General features: G+C 49.1%; 1 protein-coding gene across 2 annotated transcripts; it reads left to right on the forward strand.

Annotated features, from left to right (window-relative positions):
- The first annotated feature begins 133 nt into the window (after window positions 1-133).
- On the forward strand, window positions 134-19,351 carry STK11IP (serine/threonine kinase 11 interacting protein). Of its 2 annotated transcripts, XR_010783951.1 has the most exons (25): window positions 134-242; window positions 342-544; window positions 2,583-2,657; window positions 2,885-2,980; window positions 3,882-3,989; window positions 4,197-4,268; window positions 5,235-5,364; window positions 5,534-5,637; window positions 6,432-6,521; window positions 7,556-7,597; window positions 8,095-8,262; window positions 8,564-8,645; window positions 8,751-9,119; window positions 9,303-9,493; window positions 10,447-10,557; window positions 11,256-11,451; window positions 12,862-13,359; window positions 14,843-14,958; window positions 15,151-15,248; window positions 15,423-15,601; window positions 15,842-15,926; window positions 16,387-16,469; window positions 17,984-18,210; window positions 18,514-18,793; window positions 19,035-19,351. XR_010783951.1 is itself a non-coding variant. In XM_066553850.1 (24 exons), the coding sequence occupies exons 1-24, from the start codon at window positions 188-190 to the stop codon at window positions 18,652-18,654; spliced, it is 3,519 nt and encodes a 1,172-aa protein (XP_066409947.1). In that variant the 5' UTR covers window positions 134-187; the 3' UTR covers window positions 18,655-19,351. The 2 variants fall into 2 exon arrangements, 1 of the variants encoding a protein (XP_066409947.1); XM_066553850.1 differs by having other exon boundaries at window positions 18,514-19,351.
- The last annotated feature ends 5,549 nt before the right edge of the window (window positions 19,352-24,900 follow it).

The raw sequence follows: 24,900 nt of genomic DNA on the forward strand, positions 1-24,900 counted from the left end.
GAGCGGGAGGGGGACGCTGGGGCGGGCTCCATGGCAACCGGATGTGAGCGGCGGCCGCCTCGCTGGTGCGGCGGAAGGGCGCGCCTCGGCGGCAACGCGGAAGAGCGGAGGAGCGGCGGCGGGACCGGCCGGGCCGGGCCGTGCCGAACCGGGCCGGGCCGGGCTTGCCTCGGCCTCCCCGCTGCAGATGGCGGCGGCCGAGACGCTGGTGCGCGGCCTGGCGCGGCTGCTGCAGGACGCCGGTGAGTGGCGACCGCCGCGGGCCCCGCCGGGCCGGGTCGCGTCAGTGCCCCCGGTGTGTGGGCACTCACGGCCTGGCCCGTCCCTTCCCTGTCCTGCAGGGGACCTCGTCCTGGACGGCTCCAGCACGCTGACGCTGCTCACCTCCACCCTGCAGCACCTCACGCAGGTCTTCGAACAGCATCTGGGCTCCCGCAACCAGAACCGGGGCTTCGTGGCGCTGCCCTCGCACCCCGCCGAGACAGCCGCCATCCTCCAGGCGCAGTTCCTCTTCGACGTCCTGCAGAAGACTCACTCTCTGAAGGTCCGTACACAGCGGGGCCGGGCGTGCTGCAGGGCCGGCCAGGGGAGGTGGCAGGCACAGCCTCAGAGCTGCCTCCTCTGGTGCCCATTGTCCCCGTGTGACCTGCGGGCCCCGTGGGTCACAGGGCTCTCCCAGGGCTCTGGAGTGGAGTCGTCGCTTAGCAGGATAGTCTATAGCTGCTTACCTAGGGTCAGCCGTGCAACTCAGCAGAAAGTTTCTCGGAGTTAAAAACGGGGGCAACAGGAGTTAATTAAGTTCTGACCTTGGTAAGGTGTTGTAATTGTTGGGGAAATTATTATTTCCTGAAGGGCTTGAGCAATTCAGGCAGTATCTGGCACCTGAGCACAGCTGAGTGCTCCTGGAGTGATGATTGATGTGCCCAAGGCAGCAGAGCCAGGGAACTTTAGCAGAGGGGTCAGATGCTGTGCACACTCTGAGGCTGCTGCTTACTTCGGCAGCCTGGGCAGTGGTTCTGGTTGGTCTGTTTCACATCACGGGATATTTCTAGTAACGTATCCTCATTAATTTTAGCAACAAATAGGCTGTAGTAAAGAGGCTGTAATAAAGATATAACTGCAGATCAAGAACTTCTTCCTAAAGGTTTTTGAAAGGTGGCATGTGCAATGATGCTGCACATGATTCTGCTCAGCACTGAGACATGCTGGGTGGGTAGTAGAGGTGAAAGAAGCCTGAAAGGGGGAAGAGGCATTAGCAGCTGTTTTGGGTTCTGCAATGGGGCTCAAAAGGTATTGCAGCTGAGCACTAAAATCTGTGGTGTCTTTAAAAACTTGTTTTCCCTGTGAGAGTGGAGCAGTATCAGAATGTTGTAGGGAGGATTTTGTAACAGTGTAGTGAGTGGGGCCCAGAGTCAGTGGAGAAACTTGGGTCTCCTGGCAGGAGGAGGCAGGGAGGGACACTGCAATCAGAGGGATGTTGTGGTGAGTGCTCCTGTTCACTGGAAAATGTGCTCTCTCTGGAACAAGCCTCTAAAGAAGCCTCTGCCCATTAATGTCTGGTAACTGTTTACTTAGAGAAGTTAATAATTTATATCAGCCTGACAGATTTTTAAGACAGTGGAGGGAGAGGAGATGATCAAGACACACAGCAAGAATGGCATCTGAAATAAACTTTGCTAGAACTGGTCATTAAAGGTTGCCAGTGCAAGCTCCCCTTACAAATGCTCTTGTTCAACATGCAGCATTAGTGCTGGCAGGCAGTGGGCAGTGATTTATTCCTGGCAGGGCTGTCGCTGTGGATGCAGTAGTGGTGATGAGGCCTTAGGATGTCTGTTTGGCATCTGATGAGTCACTTCTGTGTGAATGTATATGTAACTAGCAGAGATGGTCTTTCTGGTTGTACTTTGCTGTCCACAGTGGAAGTGGTAACTGTTTCATTACTCACTTTCAGTAGCAGCCAGAAATACTGTTTATGTGCTAGAAAGCGTAAGAAGGTGGTTTTAATAAGCTGCTTTATGGTGCATGGACACAGCCTAACTGCCCTGTGCTGAACTACAGAATACAAGGAGGAGGTTTGCAGGCACCTCAGTCTAACACTAACAGTGCCTTGGAGACCAACTCTGTTTTCCATTGTATCTGCTTGTGATTTGCCTTATTTGGCCTCTTGTGGTGAAATGTACATGCACGCCTCCCACCAGCGTGCTAGTTCTACTCAGCTGCTTGATAAACATACCTCCAGCAGTTAGTTTTGTCTTTAGTAGATTTGCTGGTTGTGGCTGATGAGGAATCCAGCTTCACTGAAAGTGCTGAAAGTGATGTAGCCATGTGGGCAGGGGAGATGAAGAGGAGCTCTGTGGGCCGGCAGACCACACTTGCTAACATGCTATTCTCTGTGACCTCTATTGTACTATGGATCCAGGGAGACAGTGGACAGTGCCACTACCAGCACTGGGAGAGAGCTTTTAAGGGATTACCCGAGCTGGAGGGACAGCCTGTTCAAGGTGTTCCAGTTGGTGCATCAGGAAAGTGGTAATGCAGCACAAATCAAGCTTGACATGAGACTTCCTTTCTAATTTCTCCAGCTTGTTCATGTTCCAAACTGTGTTTTGCAATCTGCTGTGAAGATCTTCCCTTTCAAGTCCCTCCGGCATCTGGAAGTAAGTAGAGATGGCAAGAGTGGTTTTGAGTCTTGCTGTTTGGGTTTTCTTGGCTAGTTTTGTGGTTGCAGAATGCCTCTACTCCTAAAAACTGGGTAGGCTTTTGTGGCTTCCCTGGAAAGCTAAGACTAAACTCCTGCAACACTTGCTTGGGTTAAAACTTGGATCTGCTCCACCACTGTAATATTTTGATGTATGTTGTTCTTACTTTCTCATCACTGCTGCAGTTGAGGTCTGTCCCTCCACACTGCCTCCGGGGACTGCGATTTGTCTATTCTCAGCTGGAATCTCTAACCTGCTGCAAATGTATCAGTACACTGGAGGTGAGTGTCCACACAGCTCATGGGGCAAATTGCAAGAGAAAAGCTGTCTTCATCCTACAGCTCTTCACACAGGGAAGATGTAGAAGATGGTGTTAGCCCTTTTATTCATCCATGTTGTGTATGGCTTCATCTCCCTTCTCCTGTCTCAAGCAGTGTTGAAGGATTCCCTGCTTGCAAGCACATGTGCTCTGTAATCTTCTCTTTAGCTTCTTGAGAATTTCTGGCTCTAGACAACATTTGTACCAGCTAGGTCTGACAGCTCTGCGTATCTGGCTGTTTCCACATTCAAGGACTGCAGCTGGTCAAGGTTTATGTCATTGTACCTCAGCAGCCTTTTTAGAGCTTATTGTCAGAGGAAATGCTGTGCCCCAGTGTCTTACCTACACTGCTGCCCAGCACATTTCTGAGACGTGAAGGCAAGCTCCAGCCACGAAGAGCTGAGTAGCATGGGCTGTGCTGGCCATGGGCCTCTGGGCTTCTCTGTGGGATGTGGAAGCAGACACCTGCTGGAGAGCAGGAGCTCATGGTAGGGAGTGCTTTCAGAGCTTTTTATCTGTTAAGATACAAGTGTGTATCTTGCTTTTGTTTGAGGGAGGCCTGAAAATGATTTTGTTAGCATGAATCTTTGTGCTCAGTGTTCTGAGCCTAAGAAATCTAACAGATTAGGTTAACTATTGCCACTTCAGAATAGAAAACAAAAGCATCTCCCTTCTTTCTAAATATCTGGCCATGGGATTCCCATCACCTCCAAATACTTGAATTAGGGATATAAAAGTCACTGCCTCTCTAAGCAAAACAAGGTCCGTAAAGCACAGTATGTCAACCATCTTCTAGACTGTTCTCCTGTGTTCATCTGCTTTTAACAGCTAGTACTCACCAAGATATGGATCCTCTCTCCTAGGAAATAATTTCAGCATGCGGTGGAGATCTGAGCTGTGCTCTCCCGTGGTTGGAACTGCAGACTGTGAACTTCAGCTATAACTCAATCACTGCCTTGGATGACTCACTGGTGAGTGGGGCATCCTTCCTGCATGGCTGAGGAGAAGAGAGGAGATGATCACAGCCAAGAGTCAGGCCTTCTGTTACTGATGCTGCTAGGTCTGGGTGGGAGGAAGCGGGCAGTGTTAATTTTGCTGGCCTCTCCCAGCAGGAGAGGCTTTTCATGCTGTAACAGAGACAGTTGTAGGATCTGATCTAGTATCTTTTTGTCCCTCAGCAATTATTGAATGCTCTGAGGGTCTTGGATTTGAGTCACAACAAGATCCAGGATTGTGAACACTATTTAACGGTGAGTATTTTGGGCTGACCAGCAGAGTTTCCTCCTGTGCAGAGGATACTGCTAAAATTCTGTAATCATTGACATCGCGTTCCTACTAGGTGACGTACAATAAAATAAATGACAGATGTGGTGTGGCTTAGAGCTTGTGCTTGCAGCCCGAAAACCACTGCCTGTGTGTGCAGTCCTAGTGCCACTGAGGCAGGGAAGGCAGTGTTCCTCACCTCTAAGACAGAGAGTTAGCTCTAGTTGTCACTTGGCAGCCCAGCATGGCTGAGTGGTAAATGCACTGATACACACAGGGTGCTCTGTGTGTACAGCCCCTCACAGGGTGGGCACTCCACTGTGGCCAAGACTTTGCTGTAATCTGTGCAGCAGGTGAGAATTATGTAGCCAGGCATGGGGCTGTAGAAGCTTACTGTTCAGTTTGTTCAAACTGCCAGCAGCATTTACTTCCTGCTCTCAGAAACCAGTCAGTTACTCTAGAAAAGGAATAGTCCATCACAATGGCATGTGTGTTTCTGGGGAACAGCAGTGAAATCCATGCTTTACTGGGCTGGATCTGCTTCTTTGAAGGAAAGCTATGAAACAGCTTTTCCTGGAGTTGGTGGGGCTCACAATGTATCATTGCCCATCTTCTTTACAAAGGTAAGAAAGGGTTTATTTTGGTAGTTCACTCCTTTTTTCTGAGGCAGGATGTCCAGTCCTTTCCTATGCTCCATCGAAGTTGGTGAGGAAAGAGAAAGGTGCTCCTGGCAAATTCTGTAAAGCAGTCAGATGATGCTGAGTGCCCCTAAACAAGCCACTCCCAATGTGAACATCAAACTCTTCCTGCAGAAACAGTCTAAAGAAACTCACTTGTTGGTTCACCTTGTTGGGATGAAAAAAATGGTAGAAGCTAGTGCCCTGCCTTGAGTTCAGGTCCAGGCTTTGAAATAACGTCCCAACTGATCCAATGCTGCTATTCTCTCTGAACAGACCCTCACAGAGCTAGAATACCTCAATCTGGCATACAACTTCCTGTCCAAGGTGCCAAACCTTGGCATCTTCAGCCGATCCAAGCTGGTGACTCTGATCCTGCGCAACAATGAGCTCGACAGCATCAATGGTGAGCCCACAAGGGAGAAGCATTTCTGAGTTTGAAGCTTTCCTGTCGTCCTTGGGAACAAACAGAACTTGAAAGCTTGGGCACAACTATTTAGACTAGGGTTCAGTTTTGGGGAAGGTTCCTAAGTTAATTTGTTTAGCATGCTGATGGCTTCTTGCTTTGTTCACAGGGGTGGAACAGCTTGTGAATCTGCAGCACCTGGATGTGGCCTATAACCTGCTGCTGGAACATGACCAGCTGGCACCATTGTCCACTCTGCACTGTTTAAAAAAAGTAAGCATAAAGCCTGATGGGCTGGTAAATTAGGGATTTCATGGTCAGGGTGTGCAAGATGGAGACTTTGTAGTAACCAGAGAGTTTTGAAAGATAAGTTCAACTCTTGAGCATTTAGTTTTATTGCAGGAAACTGATGGGGGAGCCTTACATAGACACCTGTGTTTCAGCCTTCATTTTTAGTGACCCTTCCTCAAGCTAACCTTTTTTCATATATTCATCCCCACTTCCTTGCTCATCCTTTCTGATTTTAACATTGTCAAGTTCAATAAAGATCCTCCCATAATCCTGTTGTGGGTTTATGTGTTCAGAGAAGTCTGAAGGAGCATGGCAGTCACTATAGTGCTTGTGAAAGAAGATCATAGAATCAGAGAGTGGTTTTGGTTGGTAGGGATCTCAAAGATCTCGTTACAACCTTCCTGCCCTGAGCAGGGACACACCTCCCACTAGACCAGGTTGCTCAAAGCCGCATCCAAACTGGCCTTGAGCACCTCCAGGGATGGGACATCTACAGCTTCTCTGCGCCTGCACAGGACTGTTCTTCCAACACTTCTCAGAGTCAATTAGTGAAAAAAACTCGATTTAGGTTATGAGTAGGAAGTACTTTAATCTGCTTCTCTATTTGCTGAACTAATTTCAGGAATAATTTTAAAAGCCTAGTCCTCTCCTGGCTTGATAACTGTTCCACTGCAAGGATATTTCTTGAAGCAGAGAGAAAGACTGGAGCCTGCAGGCAGGATAGACTGGGGTAGAGAATATTGCTTCTAGTAACAACTTGTGTTTCCCTCACCCAGCTGCATTTGAAGGGAAACCCAATATGGTTCCATCAAAATCACCGATCTGCAGCCCTTGTCCATGTGTCTCCCAGGGCAGCCTTCTCCAATGTGAGTATTAGTCACCTGCCTTCTGCCCCTGCTGTTGAAGGCATAGGGTGTTCTAACACTAGGGGCAAATGAGGGAAAAGATACTTGCAAATTTATTCCGGCTGTGTAACAGTGGTGATCGTTTTGTGGTTGCTTCTTTTTTTCTTTTTTTTTTACCTGCAGTAGAGTAGTTTAACCTTAAATTTTTAAGTGATGTGCTGGCCAGCACAGAGTTGAATACTGATCTCTGGTTTGCAACACTTCAAGTCTTAATATGGCTTCACTGTCTACTTCTTCAGTTTTGCTCACAGATGGAACCTTGTTCATGCTAGATAAGTAACAATGTAGCTGAACTGTGCAAAGAAGGAACTCACCATCTTTGCCCACCTTACCAAAGTATGTACAACTTTGGCAGCCATGGCCACCTCTTTGTCTCCTTCACTCTGCTCTCAGTCAGGCGTCATTACTGTTCCCTTACACTCCAGTGCTTAGGTCAGTTCTTGGTAATCTGATTTCAAATAAAGAAGCCAGCAAATCCAGTGTTTTGGCAATTTAGCAGAATAAACTTACTTGCTAAGGGTCAGAGGTGTTCCAGAGCTGGTCTGCCGTTCATATCAGTGGCAAATGGCTGGATTCATTGTCTTCAAACTGCCTCCTGGAAAAAGCTTTCACTGAGCTCAAATTACTGGAAGCTATGTGGAGTCAGGCTAGAAGTAGGATAAAGGCTTTGATGTGAAAGTGAGTACCTTTCAAAACAATTTGAGTTGTTGTAGAATAATCCATTGTACCTCTTCCGTGAACTGTCTTGGATAAGTTTCTGGAAGTTATAAAGTCTGTAAACAGGAAAACCACAAGGTCCCTTCTGGCCTACATGCTGTTAGGTAGCTACAACTAAAGGAGTGGTGGATAGGCAGGAACAGGGTTGTTTCTTTGCAGTTTTTTTGCCAGGGATCCCAACCCTAGGGTGGCCTGAAGGGAAGTAGGAGTCAGCAGAAGTTGTCCTGAGTATGTGCCAGCCAAATGGAATCTCACTGCAAATGGGTCTCTAATTACAGTTCTTCTTGGACGGGGAGCCACTCTCTTCCTCAGACCTAATGGTAAGTATAATTGTTAAAAACTGATCTTACTGGCTTTTGGACTGGGAACTCTGACAGGTTTTTGCATTGTCATGTGTCCTATTAAATCTTTATGGGCTACCTTGACTTTGACACAGATCATTTTGTCTCAATTCATGCTAATTCCTAATAATTGCTGGAACTGGCCAGTGTAATTTATTCTGGCTTATATAGCCTTGCAGGACTTGGAGCCTTGCCTGTTTCCTCTTCAGGTCCTGTATGGTACTTGACACTTGAGCTACATGTCAGCAAAATAGTTATCAGTTTCCCATCTGCTGTTTTTAAGAAAGGCAGAGATTGAGGTAAATGAGAGTGGTTGTGATAAACAATCCAATCAATCAGGCAGGATCTATTGTCAGTGCTTTGAGATGGTGAAAGCTTGGGGTGAGGAGCAGGAAAGCTGTCAGCTTGAGTTGTGGCTTGGTTACCTTGTCTGCCCTTTGCACTCAGCTGGAAATACTCTATTTTTCTTGCTTTAGCACCTTCCAAGACTTGTGCAAAGTGTGTCCCAGTCCATCCACACTTCTACCTCAGAGAAGACTGCACTGGACCGCAGTGCACTGGAGAGCTCCTGTGCTGCAGACTTCAGCGACAGCCAGTCCCCATCAGAGAATGTGGCCGTCAGGGTCCCTCGAAAGAAAAGCAAGGTCTGGGACTGACATAGCTTCTTAGCCATGTAGCTGGCATGTTGGGTGAAGAGGATGCCTTGATGTGAAGCCTCCTGTAGTGAGATGTGGTCTGGTACTGAATGCATGGTTAATGAGCCTCTACACTGCTGTGTGTTAGGAAAGGGCTTTAATATTAATCTTCATATATCCTCACAAGTGTTTCAGGGTTTGTCCCTACACTGTAACAGCTATAAACCCTTCAGCTTGGTAGAGCCCCTCATCAGGTGCTGTTTTCATTGTTCTAGTTCCTCACAACTACTTTTATCCTGGCTTTTTCCAGGGAAAAGTCAAAGTGCGCAGAGCAAGTATTTCGGAGCCAAGTGACACAGAACACGAGCCCCAGGCACTACCCCTCTCTGCTGGTGAGCCTTGTTGTCTTCCTTAATAACATAACAGCTAAACTGCCCACAGTAAGGGTGCTCTGGCCTGGTGACTACCTTCATACTTCCCAAGTTTTCTCTTTGCAGGTCTGGTCCTAGAGCATCAGAAGGAGATGAAGCGTCTGGCCAGCTTCAGGGATCGCTTTGGTGCTGACTGGCTGCAGTACAAGCGACACCTGGAGGAGCATGACCAAGTGCCCGTCATGTCCCGCAGCCGCTCTGCAGAGGAGATCACAGGCAGACCTGCTGCAATGGACCTGCAGAGTGAGAGCTCTGACCCAGAGCAAGGAAAGCCCCAAGTATCCCAGGAAGAAGGATCCTCTCTTCCTTTGGATGACACTGCAAAGGAGGAAGAGCCTGAAGTACAGCTGGATGAGCCTATGGAAGGAGAACCGAGAGGAGAAGAGGAGGCAGATGAGCTAATGCTTGGAGAGGAAGAAGACGAGAAGGTAGAAGGTAAACAGGTCCTTTCACTGCTGTTTTTAAGGGCTTGGATGACAACAAAATAGATCAATCAAATGTGATTTGTCTCTGAAGCTGTATCATGGTGCCCAGTATTGTGCGAATGCTAAGCACCTAGGTCCAGCAGGACTGAAGGCATACTGCATGGACTGACCTGTATTGTGTCTTGTTTGGCAGTGGACCTGTGCCAGCCAGTGCTGGTGAGCCAAATAGAAGGAGAAGGGGACCCAGAGCCAGAGTGGATCTTCCTGCGAGTCACAGCTAAGCATGTGATTGAGGTGGAACTGAAGGCTGCCAGAGTCCTCCACAAGCTGGAGCTGAAATGCCTGAAGAATGTAGAGACCTCTGAGTTGACCTGGAAGAGGATGGTGAGTTACACTTTTCTGTGAGTCTTTGTCATCTTACTCCCTGTGTATGGCAGCATTCTGGATTTGGGCTCCTGTCAAGAATCCTGCAGGTCTTTTCCTAGCTCCTGCAAAGCCTCATTAAGCATGCCTTCAACCCAATGCATGTGTATCTAATGGCACCTGTATTGCTTAGACTACCTGTGATAATGCAGCAGAAGCCAGCATCAAATCTGGTCCAAAGCTGGAATTTAAAGACAATGGCTGGAGTTGTTCTGGTGTGGAGGAATGAGAGACTTCTCAAGAGGAACTTAAATGAAATGGAGATCTCCTTCCCATCCATTCCTCACTGGGATATCACCTTGGGTTTGGAGGACTCTGTGGATTGCATTGTTTCTAGAGCAGCACAGAGTCTAGTCTGGCAGCTCAGTGGGCAGTGTGCCATCTGCTCTAGGTGCACACTTTAGCATTACCAGCCCTCTTTGGCTTTTGTGGTTCTTTAGAAAGGGAGTCTGGAAATCCCTTTTTCCATGTGGTAAGATTTTAACATTCAGTCTGCATACAGACATGTTCACAGGTTTCTCTAATTCTGTTTTCTCTAAAAGCTCCAACTCATTTTTAAACCCTGTCCTTGTGCCTTTTTGAATGTTTGTGGTTTGATATTCTTCTGAAATACCTTTATGAAAAAGGTGTTTTGTTTGAAATGCTTTGTTCAGGCCTTGAGAGTTACTGTTGTAAGTTTCAAGTGCTCATGCAATTTTTCAAGCACTCAATGCAAATCTTGTCAGCACTCACTAGCTTTATCTTTATTTATTTCTGCCCATTTTACCAGACTCCCAAATGCTATCAGCTGTGGAGGGATGCTTAGGACTCACTAAATTAAGTTCTGTATGGCCATGTTTCAGCCTTTTGCAAGCAAATGTAGTCTGTGAAAGCTTCTCCCTCATCCTAGAAAGGGTGTTTTCTGTCTCCTGCAGGACCTGGAGCGAGTTTTCCCTGTCCTCACGTTGCACTTCAGCTACATCCGCAAGGACCGGCAGAAGCGCAGATATGTGGTGCTTGATGACTGCCCGGAGCAGTGTCTGCAGGTGGGGGCTTGGGCAGGGAGCACTGTTACTGCAAGGCACTGAACTCTTCCAGCCAGCACAGGGCTGCTGTTCTCAGAGCACGTGAGCACCTGCTGCCCGTGTCTGGCTTGTAGGGATTTCTTCTTCTGCACAGGTGACCTGTGGAGGGCCGTGTGAGCATGGCCATGGGCAGTGGAGCTCCTGTAGCATAAACATTGCTCTCAAGGAGAGAGTCTTGCAGTTTCCTCCCTCTTGGGATGAAAACTTTGTAGTCAAGCTAGTGATCATTACTTGTGCATATGCAATGTAATTTTTTGTGAGTGCTGAGTGATGTGCTGGCCTGTGCTTGGTCCTCTGGACAGTAAATGTCTGTGCTATGTCCACACAGCTGCTGTAGGGACTCTGGTCTCTCATTCTATAATTTCTCTCAAGATACCATTTAAGTACATTTGAACAAGTTATTAGAGACAAGACACAAATAGATGGGACCTTTGAGATCAGAGTTCCAGAGGGAGCCTGTCAGTATGTAGCTATCAGGCACAGACTTGCAAAAACAGGTTGTCTTGGTCTTCTGCAGTGAAGCTCCATGCCCTTGGCAAGTCTTGCACAGCTGGGAAATAATCTTGCACCCCTTACACTCTGAAATGCTATAGTGAGGCATGTGAAAAGACTTGCGGGTGTCAGAAGCTTGATCCTTTTCCCTGTGCTGCTATTCATAGTGTATCCTTGAAGTGTTGTCCCCAGCTGTTGAGGAGAATCGGCGAAATCAGGACCAAGAGAAGGGATCCATGAAGCTCCAGTGCCTGAAATGCAAGCAGGAGTTTTCACAGTCCCTGCCCCCTTGGCATCAAGGTTCCTATTCTTCAGAGCTTGGAGACACCAAAATCCTGGAGACTCTAGTTGCCCCAGGTCAAGGTAGGCTGTAGTGCCCAGAAGAGGGTATGTTTGCTAATTAATGCCAGGCAGACTTCCAGGGTGGCAGCTGTGGTGCAGAGCATGAAATGTATAGGAGATGTGTTGTCTGTACTGGAATTTAAAACCTATTGTGGGATGAACTCTCACTTGGCCTTCTTGGACTGGGAAAAGCCTGCCTTGTTTCCTAGCAGGAATAAACCACTGGTTTAAGGTTAAGCAAACATCACTCCTGTGCTGAGTGGCCTGGGGGAACACAAGGGTTCTGGAAACTGAAGTCTGGGAGAGGACTTAAAGGTCATGTAGTCAGTTCTGCCACAGAGACTTTATTTGTTCTAAAGAGTTTTTGCTAATGGAAGCTTCCAGGGAATCTGCATCAGTATTTCAGGTAAAACTTTGGCTGTTAGACATCAGAAAACTAGAAAACCAGAACCCTAATCTAAGTCTCCCTGTCTGTGATCTTAAGCCCACTCTTGCTGCCACTTCGGAGGAGCAATTTATTTCTTTCTTTGTACTTGAGGGCCATTGTTCTCCCCTGGTAACTTTTCCTGGTTTCTGTCCTCTAGACTAAATAAGCTCAATTCTCTAGATAATTTGCTTGTCAGTCATATCTCATACATTCAGTTTCTTGCTAGTCTTTGTACTTTTTCCCATTTGTCCACGCTTTTCTTTGGCTGTTTAAAACTAGATGTGGTATTTCAGCTGAGATGTGGCTATTCCTGTGTAGGCATCTTGTGATTGCTGTGTTTTTTGAAGCTCAGTTTATATTCCAAGTGGGGAGTGCCATAGCTGAGAAGATGCTGTTTTGAGAAAGTATCCTGGGATTGAAGTACTGCATTGAACACAGAAGTGCTGTCCTGGCTGCAGCACTTTTCTCCATCCCAGGATACTTTCTTGTCCCTGCCAGATTAATGGGAATCCCATGATCCAGCTGGGAGTCTGTTCTGGTGTGGGTGAAGGGAGCAACAGGAATCAGTGTCAGAAGGGATGAGGACAGCTGGGGAAGGGACACAGCATGCTGGGGATGGAGGTGGCTAAGGAAGATTGGATTGAGTGGTCATGAGCTTGGGCTTCTGAGGTTATGTGGGCACTTGCAGATGTGAAGTGGAGGAAAGTCACAAGACAAAGCCCTGGTACAGTTTCAGTTGCAACCACAGCACACACTGGGCTGCCCTAAATCTGAGCAGAACTATTTCATGTGGCACTGATCCAGAATTTCCAGCTGATTTGTGAGGGGAGGTATGTAGGATATGCTTCTGAACAAGTTGCTCAACAAGCTGCTCAAGTCAGACTGTAACTATTCTCTACTTTGAAACGGGAGGGTTCATGGTTTGCAGAGGGGGTGGGGTAAGTAAAATCTTGCTGGGGAGAGCTGTTCTGCCTTTTCTTTATACCTGACAAAATCTTTCACAGGTCCTACAGCAGCTGGTGAGCCCATAGCCTGTCCCAGTTGTTCCAGTGACCACGTGGTCATTCTGCCTTCAGAGGAATGCTCCAGCACACCTCTGCCGCCCGGTGCCGACAGCACGAGTGAGGACCTGTCAGACTCCGTGCTGGAGGGAGGCAGCCAGCAGGAGGGCCCAGAGGAAACGTCTGTCCTGGCCACTGAGAGCGGGAAGTTCTACATTGGTGGGGAGGACAGCTCGGAGATAGACACCAGCAACAGTGCCAGGAGCCCGGAGCTGAGCGCTGAGCCTGAGCCTGGCAGCACTCCTCATCCCACCTGCCATGGATCAGAGGCTGGCTCTGGGAAGGAGCAGGGTGTGAAGAGCCAGTCCTTGTCCCTCAGCCACCCGGACAGCAATGGGGGCAGCCTGGTGGGAAGCTGCCGTTACAGCACTTCTCGGGGGCCCACGCCTTCCCCGCTCCCTGTGAACTCTGAGTCCGAGGAAACATGGAATCTCAGTCCTTGTGAGTATGAGGAAGCTGTGCAGGGTTTAGGGGTGTTGACAGCTTGTTGCTGGTTTTATCACTGGTGCTTGCATGGTACACTTTCTCCTGTTTAATGGGAAAGGGGGACATCAAGTATGAGCAGCCATAAACATACGGTTCTTATGAGCAGAGATTTTCATTCCCCTCGCTGTTAAATCCTCATGCCTGAAGGTAGGAAAAGTGAGTCAGCTCCTAATACCTATTATTGCTTAGACTCTGAGTAATAGGGTCTTGCTCTGGAAGCTGCATTGCTCAGTTATGGACAGACTGGGTTCCTGTGGCATCCATGAGCTGCCAGCTGGAGCGTTACCTTTGGAGAATAGTGTGCACAATTCCTCTCTGTTTATTCTTTGGCTTAAGTGCAGTGTGAGGCTGGTGTGCTAGAAGGAGGCTCTGGTTTGTGGATCTACAGTTGCTTGTGCTTTCCTCACTTTTTTTGTGACCTTCAGATGACAAAACCTGTCCAAGAGACTGCATGCTGGCTGTGTGAGAGCTGTCATGCAAGACGGGAGGTCCACAAATTATTTTTCTGAATGACCTTGGATTTCTGATGTAGCAGACTGCCTTTGCCTGGGTAGCAGCTTGTGATTTACAGAATACAAGTTGGAAAGGAGCTGTGGAGGTTATCTGGTCTAGCCCAGCAAGTGACTCTACTGCAGCTGAGTGTAGTTCTGATTTACAACCTGTTGTTTTCTTGATCTATAGAGGTCTCCCCCAGTCCTTCAAGACTGCTGTGCCTCAGAAGAGGAGACTGTGTAGAATCACAGTTTTAAGGTTGTTATGTTCAGTCTTGTACAGTTGAAGTATGAGAAATAAGGCAGTCTCTTTTCTGGGATCAAATTGCAAGGTCCTAATTTAAAACTGAGCCTATGGAAAGTTCCTGGTGAGGAGTGGTTGATTAGTGTAGCATTTCTGGTGGAGAACAGGCTCTGCTGGGAAGTGTGAACTCTTGGGCAGTACTGTGGCTGTTGTATAAATTTTTTGGTTATACAATTTCATGACAAACCTAATTATACTCTTTAGCAGTTTTATTGGGGTCTTCCTCAGGCCTCTTTAACCTTGCCACGATCAAAGCCAGTTAAAAAGTTGACCTGAGCTGACACCAGCTGAAATAAGAACCATCTTTCTGGCTTTGTGATAAAGAATTGTCCTCCTGCCAAATCCAGCAGCAAAGCAGTGTCCTTCTGTGACTAAACAGCCAAGAACAGTTTGAATCTGACTTAGACCAAAGCTTTGTATATCTGAAAAAAAAAAAGCAAGTGTTGGAGCAATTAATTCCTCTTTTATCTCCACATGGAGACCTGTGGCCTGTAAAGCCCACAGGTTTGGCCCTTTGTCTTGAGGAGAGACCTGATGGAAGCAGGTGTGCAGAGGGGGTGACACTGTGCCCAGGTGCCTGTCTGCATGCTCGGGCAGCCCCTGGCCAGGGAACAGTGTCATTGCTGCCCTTTGCTCTCCTCAGCTGTAAACAGCGTCCTGAACACGAGGGACTTCCGCTCAGTGGATCATCGCCTGAAGCTCTACCTGGACATGGAAGTTTTTGAGGAGAATGCTGAGGAGTTCCAGTGCTTCCTCAAGGTGAGCTCCCACAGCACCACTCCTACAGCTCTTCTGCTGTCCCTCTTGCCCACCCTGTGAGTTCTGCACTGAGGTGGCATCTCAGAGACTGTGCGGTGTGAAGGGAGCTGAAGTGTCTTTGAGTCTGGCCTTTCTGTGGATGAGCTGTCAAGGGGCAGGCCAAAGCTGTGACCCACCCTCTGTGTGCTCTAGGTGGTCCTGGTGAAGTTTGGCCGGCCAGGAGAGTTCCTCTCAATCCTGGTTGCTTCTGACCTCAAGATTTACGTGCTGGAAGTCACTGGAGCTATCAGGTGAGGACCCTGCAGCAAGTGTGTGAGTGCTGGGTAGTGCCAGCCTGTGCCAGCCTTGCTGCCCTTACCCTGGAGGGCTGGTGACATGCGCAGGCTCTTCTGGAAAACCCCCTGCTGCAGTGGGAGAGGAGATGGGGCAGCCTGCTGCAGCTGAGGGCTGTGCTCTGTGATTAGGGGACAACCTGCAGACTGGCTGAAGAAGAATGACTCTCACTACCTGTCTGATATTTCTCATCTGGAAGTGGGACTCTGCCACCAGACCTTGCGAATGGAGTTTGAGAACCCAAAAACTTCCTACAATCTGCTGATCCGGAACCAAAGCTGCTGTGACCAGTTCCTGCAGACCCTGACAGGTAAGAGTAGAGCTGTAGGGACATGGGGGAGAGGATTTGAAAGATTTGTTCTTGGGGAACAGCTGTTGTTGAATAGATGTTGGAACTAAACTTCTTGACAGGTCAGACAAAGAGCTGGGAGAGAATCTCACTGCCATCATAACTTGGAACACCTCTCTGAACAGTAGAGAAGTGTCCTGAACTGTTATGTACTGCCCTTGGGTTTGCAATAAAAGACAGCTGCCTTCTCCCCCTCTTTAGATCTCATGCAAGAACTGCCTGCTAAGCACAGGAGTAAGGTGAAGGAAATCTCCACTGTGGAAATGAATCCCCAGCATTGGCTATGGTAAGAGCCTGTAAGAGGTTTGGATTGAGGTAGAAAGGGATGTCTGCTTGTCCAGCAGACCCTGGGAAGCATTGGGGGTGGCACAGAAGGAGGCACTACTGGAGTTGCAGCCAGGCATATGTTAGTGGTTTAAGGCAGCTGTCTCAAGTGCCTGCTGCACAGAGGGCGAGCTGGCAAAGGGGTGTCATGGGCTGAGCCAGGCAGGGCAACTTCAGCTCTTCTGGAGGAACCAGGGTATAATGGAGGGAGTAAAAGTGGGAGGCCTTCTTACTTGCAAGAAACATTTGGCTCCTGGCTGGCAAGGTGTAGTCAGAGGACCAGGAGAAGGAGGATTTTGCATTATCTGGGAGGTATGGGTCCTTCCCTTCACTGAAAGGACTGGGAACAGTAGCTAGTTCACAGCAAGCCTAGACTGGAAACAGATTGTTTCCTTATCAGCCCAATGTTGTATCTCCTCCAGGCCTCTGCTAGACTCCAAGACCACAGATTCTGCAGCTGCAGCTGACACTTGTTTCTTCTACCTGCTGGCATACCTGATCCAAGGTACAGGAGATCTCAGTAGCCAGATGTCCTACACATTGTGCTGTCTGCTTACACGCTTGTGATTTTAGTGCACAGTCTGGGGGAAAAGAGCTGTGCCTTTTTTCCAGCAGTGAAATTGGGTGGGGGCATGGGTGAGGGCTCTTTTCTAGTGTTGGGTTGTGTAGAATAGCAGCATACTTCTGTTCATCCAGCAAATCTCCCAGTCCTTTTCTACATGGAAGTCTAAGCTCTAGGGAGCAGCTGGTCCTGCACACCAGTTTTGGTGACAGCTTGAGAAGCTAGAGATTATCTGAGGGCTGGATCATTGCCCTGATCTGAGGGAAAGATGAGGAGTCATAAAAACAGATGGTTTGTCTGAGTTGCTGAAAGGCTTCTTCATTTGAGAAAACAGAAGTAGGTGTCCAGAACCTGAGATGATAGTACAGGAGGAGCCTGCTGGAGCCCTTCAAGTCTTGTTCCAGGCCTTGCTGAGGGACAGATGTGTTAAATTTGGGGTTTGAGTCTTCAGTGAACAGTTCCAGTGTCGTCATAGCTTGGGACACTGAAAAAAAGCAACCTGGCTTTTAATCACATTCTGACCAATTTGCTAAGCTTTTGCCCCCCTGGTCACCATTGGCCATTGGGGAGGCATGGGAGTGTGAGGATCAGAAGGAATCTGTGGGAACTATGTTTATTGCTATCCTCAAGCTGAACAAATAGTATGTGAGAGGGAGAACTTACAGTGCATTTTTTTCACTCTGCAGCTTTCTCCTCTTCCAGAGTATGGTGCCCAAAACTGGACACAGTTCCAGCTGAGATCTCATTACCAAGTGGACAGGATTAATTAAAATCCCCTTTTTGATAGTCCTACTAATTCCCAAGAGTGAGATGTGATGAGTAAAGCAACATACTGCTGCATCAGCTTGTGATCCCCTGTGACCTCAGCCAGTTTTGCTAGTGGTTTTCTATTACTGTGCATCTAACTTATTCCCAAGTTGTAGTGCTTTTAATTTGCATCAACTGAAATAGCTGGATTATATTTATGTTGCCTAAAGTTTATCAAAACTACTTTACTTCCCGTCATATTTATGATGCATCCCAGCTTGGTATTAAACTTTATGTGTGTGCTCTCTGTTCCACCCATCAGATATCTGCAGCCAGACAAATCCAGGCCAAAAAAGGCAGGCTCTGAGTTGCAGCTGTCAAATTTTAACTAAGGAGTAGTAAAATGTTGTTTAAGAGGTCAAAGGACTCAGGTGACTCTTCCTGCCTCACTTGGGGGCATGGGCTGGACAAGCCTTGCTGGGCACTGTCTTTCATGTGCATGCTCCTGCAACAACCTTGGATAAGCTGTTCAAGCCCAGCCACATTTCAGTACCCTGGTCCTCTCTTCAGTCAGGAAACTGGATAAAGTCATTCACCCAAGTTACTGCTGCTGTAAAGGATTTCCCTAGGGGAGGAATGGAGAGCAAAGCTGGTTCTGTGGTGACTCAGGCTCTCAGCAAAGCATTTCTTATTCCCTCATATCCTTTTAGGGGCATCTGCTTTTCCTGTGACCCTGCTGAGTACCCGAAGCATGCTATTTCTGCTGGAGGAGAATCACCAGTGGCAAGTGCAGCCCTCCTTGGATGAAGACCATGAGGCAGAAATGCCTCCTAGGAGCAACATGCAATTGAAGGAGAAGCAGCCAATCACCAGTATTAGCAATATCATCACCTATCGCCTCTGTCCTTGTGACATCAAGCTGATGCTTTACGATGAGGTGAGCGGGACGTGCTCATGGGGTCAGGGTGCTGGGGGCTGACTGTGCTCAAATCCTGTTCCTGCAAGAGTGTCTTGGGGCTGTCATCTCCCATCCTAACCCAGGGCCTTGTACCACAGAGCCAGGGGAGCACAGTGGAAAGTCTTGCAAGGGACACTCGGCTGCTGGCAACAGAGAGGGTCGAGGAGGTCACAGAGGAATTAGGAGGAGCCGGCAGCTGTGCTGGGGGATGGTGGCTCAGGGCTGATTGGTGCCTGTCAGGCCAGTCTGCTCATTCACCTGCCTGCCGTTCCTCCCTGCCAGGTACTGAAGCTGGAGAGCACGTGGCACATCCGCACAGAGTGCCCTGAGCTCCTGGTGGAGCTGGTGGAGTGGATCCGCGGGCCCTGGGAGGAGATGTTCTCAATCGAGCTCCGGAAGGCTGTGCATGAGGCACTGGAGTGAGCCTGCTGGCTGGAGCAGGCGGGACTTGCAGCCAAGTGCTGCTGTGCCAGCAGTGGTGTACAAGTGTCTCCCACTCCATCTGACCTTGCTGTCCTGTGGCCTCTGTTTTCCACTCTACTCTTGCCCCTGGCCCCTTCTGGTGAGTAAGAGGGGAGCACATGATGGTTCAGACTGCACAGTCAATTATTTGCACTGGATTGGACACCCAAGGAGAAGGTGGAGAGTGTTCCTTGTAATAGTGTGTAAGGTACACAAAGGCAGTCAGGTGCCAATTCTGGCAAATGCATTTGCTGCCTTCTTAGCTGTTTCAGGACAGCTATCATTATATGCTGATGATTTTTTTTTCCTCTCCCTCCTTCTTGTCCATGGTTTCCCTAAAGCTACCTGCTTCAAACTGGAGCCTGATTGCACAAGGGGATGAAGCATGTTGTACACAACCCCACAGAGAGCCCTTGCCTCTGTGCCTGATGGGGCATGGCTCAGTCTGCTGCTGTAGTCTTTCACTGTCACTGGGAGGAAGGAGCCTCGAGGTTCTCAGCACAGAAATGAGTTGCTCGTTGCTTAGGGGTCAGGACCTTGATGGGCACCAACAAGAATAAGCAAGGCTTAAGCTTTTTCTGAGAAGTCCAAGAGCAAGAGTCTATTTTAACATGAGTTTTACTATTTTCTATTGTAATAAAAGCTTATATTTATTGAATTGTCATGTTTTCCTTGTTTCATTCTTTTGCAGTGGTGTAATGTCTTTCAAAGGGCTTCCATACTAGTTTTGCTGCTGCCTCGAGGGTTCCCTAACATCTCACTGGATTTAGGCCATTCTCCCTGTCCTGTTCAGGGTGGGTGTGAATGGGATGCTAGGCTAATCTTTTCCACTTTCTTCCAAGGAGCAATAAAGGAACAATTTTAAACAGGATTAGACTGACACCAGATACAGGTTGTGGTGTTCTCCTTTGACTGTTGCCCTTATGTGGGCATCCTGTGGCCTTTCAGCCCCAGCACACTGCTTACTGGCTGCACAGGCCCTCAGAGGCTTACCTGTCTCAGGAGCTGTTGTTGGTGTGGCTGTAGAGGTGGGACTGCCTGCCTCTATGTTCTTCCCCAAATAGAGCTTTACCTTGTCTCAACTTCTCCTACAGAGTTAAATGTGCCTCAAAAAATGCTGCTGCCTGGCCAGGGCTTTGCTAATTTCGTAGTCTCTGCCCCTGCCCAGTGAAGAGCAAAGATAGAACTGTGTGTGATGTTTTGATGCAGTTGAAGCTCCCTGTGGGGGTGGGCAGAAATGGACCTGTTACATTAGGTGCTGATAGGTGGGATCTGATACCCTAAGTAGGGACCTTTACTGATGGTAGCTTTTCCCAGAACAGCATCTCTGTTTTCCTATGAATGTTCAGTCTGCAGCTTCAGGGCAAGTTTTCTGACTGTTCAGTCCTTAGTGACAAACCTGTATTTTATGTCAATGTGATGTTGATTTTTATAAAGATGTGCTTTTGACATTCAGTGACCTGATGCCTGTTTTCTTTGGATATTGAATATGGCAGTGATTCACAGTAGTCTCTATGACATTTAAACTTTCCACATGCCCAAAGTTGGTGTCAGTGGCTTCAGTTTCTGTCATCAAGAAAACAGCAGGGACTTGGCCTCACTGCATCCTGCTGCTTCCCTGAAAAGATGCAATAAAGTTTCCCTTCCTGCTCAAACCCATCTATGCCATTCTCATAGCCTTAGGAGAGCAGGAAGTTCAGTTTCCATCCTGGGTCTGAAGGCCACTCTTTCTTGGGGTCACTGTACTATTGGACATTTTTCTGTCACTTCAGAGGCAGTTGAGTTGCTGAAGGCCCACAGTGGCCAATATTTTTATCTAGCCATCTATAGACTTGATAAGATCTGTAGTGTCCAGAGGCAGATGTCACAATTCATCCCACTTTCTCCCCTCTTCCTCAATCAGCATGTGGCTGCTGCTCAAGGACTCTGAGAGAGCTGAGCCAGTAAACACCAGTAAGGATTTATGTGTTCATCTTGCCATTTAAGGAGCTTGTGTAAGTTCTGCCTTCACCTTCTATAGCTGCGTTTTTCACAAAGGGCAAGAGTCAAATTTGGAGTTACTGGACCAGCTCGTTGATGTCTCTTCTGCTCCAGCTGATTCCCTGAGAACACTCATCCCTGGAACTTGCCTTTCTGGTCCTAGCCAAGCTGTACCTTTGCTACTCCAGTATCTGGGTATGTGTTCAGGGGCCTGACAAAGTGTGGACTGCCAGAACCAAAGGTTTTGGTTGTGTGCCTGTCCACAGCTCTTCTCAAGCTCTTCCCACGTTTTATTTCAGAGGTAACTACTTATTTGCTTCTCATCTTTGCCATGTCTCTGGTGGTCTGTGCTCCCAGCTCAGCACCAGCCTCTTGGTCCCCTTAACAGCGCCCTGCTTTTCTGCATTCCTTTGGCTGCTGCACTGACAGGAAAGCTCACATGCACTGCTGCAACCTGTCTCCTGCCTCTTCATGAAACACTTGATTTGTTTTCGCTTAGCATTTTCTCCTGGTTATTACAGATTAACCCCTTTTTGGTTACTCCATGATCACAAATGCTTTGCTGTAGGGCCTCCTGCACCTGGTGCAGTGATTACATTCACTGGTCTCCTTGCATCAGCTGGGTGTGTGCAAGGGCTCCCCTAACACATTCCACCATCCAGCACTGCAGGCATCCCACTGATGGCTGTGTGGGAACTGGGCCTGTGTAGGACAGCTGGGGTTTGCAGAAAGGTGGAATATACATTGAACCAGCTGCAGATACCTTCTGCCTGTCTCAGTTTTGACTATGCCATCCCCCAGCTGTGCTCTTAAACAATCTGGATTTTGCTCCTTCTTCTCCTTTTCTGGGTGCACTGTGCTCCAGCACTCAGCTGCTAGCACCGAGTAAGGCTGGTCTGAACCTCTGTTTCTCTGCCTGTGCTTGCCTGCAGCAGTCTCTTCTCGAGGTGTATGTAGCTGCAAGGATTCCCAGGCTAGGGTGGCCACAGGGCTTTAGAGACAGGCTGCAGGCAGCCATGGGCTCGGGCGGGCCATTGCCACTAGCCTGAAGCTACCACCACTGCTCCATGGGCACATACCAGCCCTGCTTCACTCTGCTGTTATCAATGAAAATGATGCCTTCAGTCATGGGCTTGGCTATTTCAGTGCTTCTTGCTGCATCTCTGCCCTCTAAAGCAGTGCTGCCTTGAGCATATATAGCTTGTATGCTCATAGCTCCCTTGCACCGTGCTGAACTAGCAAAGCCTGGTGACTGGAGTGACTGGTCATTTACTTCTAGCAGAATATCCCTGCTGGCCTCATCTCCAGGGGATGTGAGATGTAGCAGCAAAGAGCACATGTTCCTCATTTGTCATGGACCTGTCTGGCCAGCTTCATCTCTCCAAGGTGCCAGTGATCCTTACCCAGCACACAGAGCAGGGTCCGGGGCCTGTGTAAAGCCCTTCCCTGTGGGCTGCCCTCCAGTTTGGCAGGCAGGGGAAGAGCAGCCAACACAGGCTGGGCTCCAGTGCTGTGCATGGTCCTGGCAGAAGTCACCAGAAGCACCCAGGAACTGTGAAGGACACCGTAGCATGAGAGAGGAGAGCAGGGGCTGTGCCCCTACTGTGCTGCATAATCAAGTGGGGGAATAAAAGGGAAGGAAACTATTTTAAAGCCATCTTAGCCTTTGCTCAGCCTCTGATGGAGGGCACGGTCATTGCCCTTTGTGCTGCTGCAATGGAGTGTGCCTCTGCCCCTTATCAGAGGAAGGGTATTAAGCTAATTATGGAGCTGTCCTGTACCAGGACAAACAATCCCTAATAGAATTGTCTGCTCCATGTCCCAGTGCCAGAGAAGTTGTTTAATCTGGGAAGAGCATGTTTGCTGCCAGGGCTGCGTGCTGCCTACCTCTGCCTACCTGCAGTGCTACCTACCTCTAGTGCTGCCTGCTCGGCCCTGCTTGGAGAGGGTGGAGCTGGCTTCCTCAGCCCACTGCCAAGCAGCAGCCAGGCATTGTCCATGTCACCCCACAGCAAACACACCCAGGGCGCCCAGCCCCACCAACTGCCTTACTGCCATTGTCCCCAAAAGCAGAGGCAGTCACGGCAGGGCCCAGCCCATCCTGCTGTATTGATCAGAGCAGAAACTGAGGCTGCTATCAAGAGCCAGACTGGGCCCTGCACCCTGTGTCTCGTGGCCAAGGCAGGGGCTGGCACTGGCATCTCAGAGGGTGCCTCTCTTGCAGCACTGTGCCTAAACAGAGAGGGAGTTCTTGCACCAGCTCTTGTCAATGTCCATCCTGAGCTGCAGCACTTGTCCAAGAAGTGGATGTTCTTCTTATCCCTCTGCTTACACTCCCCCTCAGCCACTATCTCCTCTTTTGCCAGCTCCCCTTGCTCTCACTAGGCTGTGCAGCTGCCCTTCCGTGGCTCTGCCCCACAGACTCGGAGGTTTGGGGCTGATCCCGGTTTTTGCGGTTAGTGACAGTGCCCCTGTTTCCTCTGCAAAGCTGGTCTTTGACCAGAGCCCACAAGACTGCTGGTCTGTACATCCTTCCTGCCCACTATGCTCTGTCAGGCTCAGCTGATGTGGAAAGGGATAAGGGTGGGCAACGCCCTTCGTCCCCTGTCTTCCTTTCCCGGATGATGTGGGTTTCCCCTCTGCTCCAAGCTGAAAGAATGATGCCTCTGCAGGCATTTGGATTATGCAAGTTTAAGAAAAGGGTAGAGTGCAGGAACACCCAGGGCAGCATCACAGGGGAAGCTGGAGGGCTCTGACGCCAATGGTTGGATGCTGACAAGCACAGTAATGCCTGTCTGTGGGCTGTGTGACACCAGCCCCAGGCCTGGCCTGCCAAGGCCATCCCCACCCTGTAGCCCAGGCATGGGCTGAGCTGTGCTGTGCAAAAATGCTGCAGCAGTGGTGCCTGACCCCAGTGCAACAAGCACCTTCTTTCTGGGCACAAGGGCTTCATTTTGCAGCGTCTTGGAGGTCACACTCCTGGTTTAACGTGAGGCTGATGAAACAGGGGCTTGTTCTTAATGCACTGAGCAACAGAGTCAAGGGGTCACATAGGTCCCTTACCCCTGGCAAACTGCTCGGCTGCCTGGGGTTGAAGCCAGGCTGGAGGCAAGCTTTCCAGGCTGGAAACACTAGAAAACAAGTGGTTACTGTGGGGAAAGCCACAAGTCACTTCAACTGCCAGGCAAGAGCAGGAGGCTGAACATGTGCTGCTTGACCTCCCCAGCATGCTGGAATGCTGTCCTCATGCTGGCAGCCCACTGCCCTGTTCCCACCTCTCCATGCTGCACTGCAGGTGTCTCTTCCCTGCAGCTCTGGGTTTCATTTCTGGAGCTGAAACCTCCCCTACATCCTTCCAAAAGAAAAAGCTTGAGTTTCCATGCACAGCTTGCTGTCTCCTTGCATCCACCTCTTCCTGTTTCTCCTGGCCTGGGATGGAGATTATGACCCAAGTGTCTGTGCCGAATCTGGAACGCACTTTTCCCTTACAGAAATGTTAATCCCACAGTTGCATGCATGAGAATGGGATTCAATGAAAACTATTTCTTCATGTTCTGGTCAAATTCCCCTCCCTTTGCTGCAGCTCTCCCTCCATAGAACTTAATGTGTTACCTGGGACTGACCCATCCATGAGCTGGGGAGAAGGAAGGAGTGAGCAAGAGCACCAAGCAGGGCCCTTTTCCCCAGCCTGTTGTGCACACACCTGCATCTCTGTCAGGATACAGATCACTGCTCTGAGGGGTTCCAGTTGCCTTCCCATGTAAGAGCAATAAGCCTGTGTCCAGGCTCTGTGGGTGCTGATGCAATGCCCTGGTGGCTTTGCTGATTTAGGGAAGCAGCAGGGCTGCAGCAAAATAACCAAGACCCCACACTGGATGTGATGGCCACAGTCCCCATAACTCTCCTTGCCCCAGCCAGCCCCAGTGCTGCACCAGAGCGCCAGTTCATAGAAACCCTTCAGCAGAACGAGCAGGTGTTTCAGTAAGGAGAAGCAGTCCTTCATGAGCTTATGCAGACACCAGCTTTGGCATGATGATTCAGGTTGTGCAAGACTGCTCAGTATCCCTTCCTGGGGGCCCAGGACGTCAAGGGTGTGGTTGGCCCAGTGTGGAAACTCAGCCCCAACAAAATTCCCACAGAGCCAATTTTAGCAGTGCAGAAATTGAGTGGCCAGGGTCCCTTGGTGAAAGGACAGGGCACGTCTCCAGGGTGGTGACTCAAAGCCGC

Source organism: Molothrus aeneus, chromosome 7 (assembly GCF_037042795.1).
Source record: "Molothrus aeneus isolate 106 chromosome 7, BPBGC_Maene_1.0, whole genome shotgun sequence".
Taxonomy (NCBI): Eukaryota; Metazoa; Chordata; class Aves; order Passeriformes; family Icteridae; genus Molothrus; species Molothrus aeneus.

What these genes read in the sequence shown, in the direction of transcription:
- STK11IP (XM_066553850.1), top strand. Translation starts at nt 188, where the DNA reads ATGGCGGCGGCCGAGACGCTGGTGCGCGGCCTGGCGCGGCTGCTGCAG. An exon ending in AGAAGACTCACTCTCTGAAG is followed by an intron (nt 545 to 2,582) that starts GTCCGTACACAG and finishes TAATTTCTCCAG; the next exon opens with CTTGTTCATGTTCCAAACTG. An exon ending in GGCACTACCCCTCTCTGCTG is followed by an intron (nt 8,646 to 8,750) that starts GTGAGCCTTGTT and finishes TTCTCTTTGCAG; the next exon opens with GTCTGGTCCTAGAGCATCAG.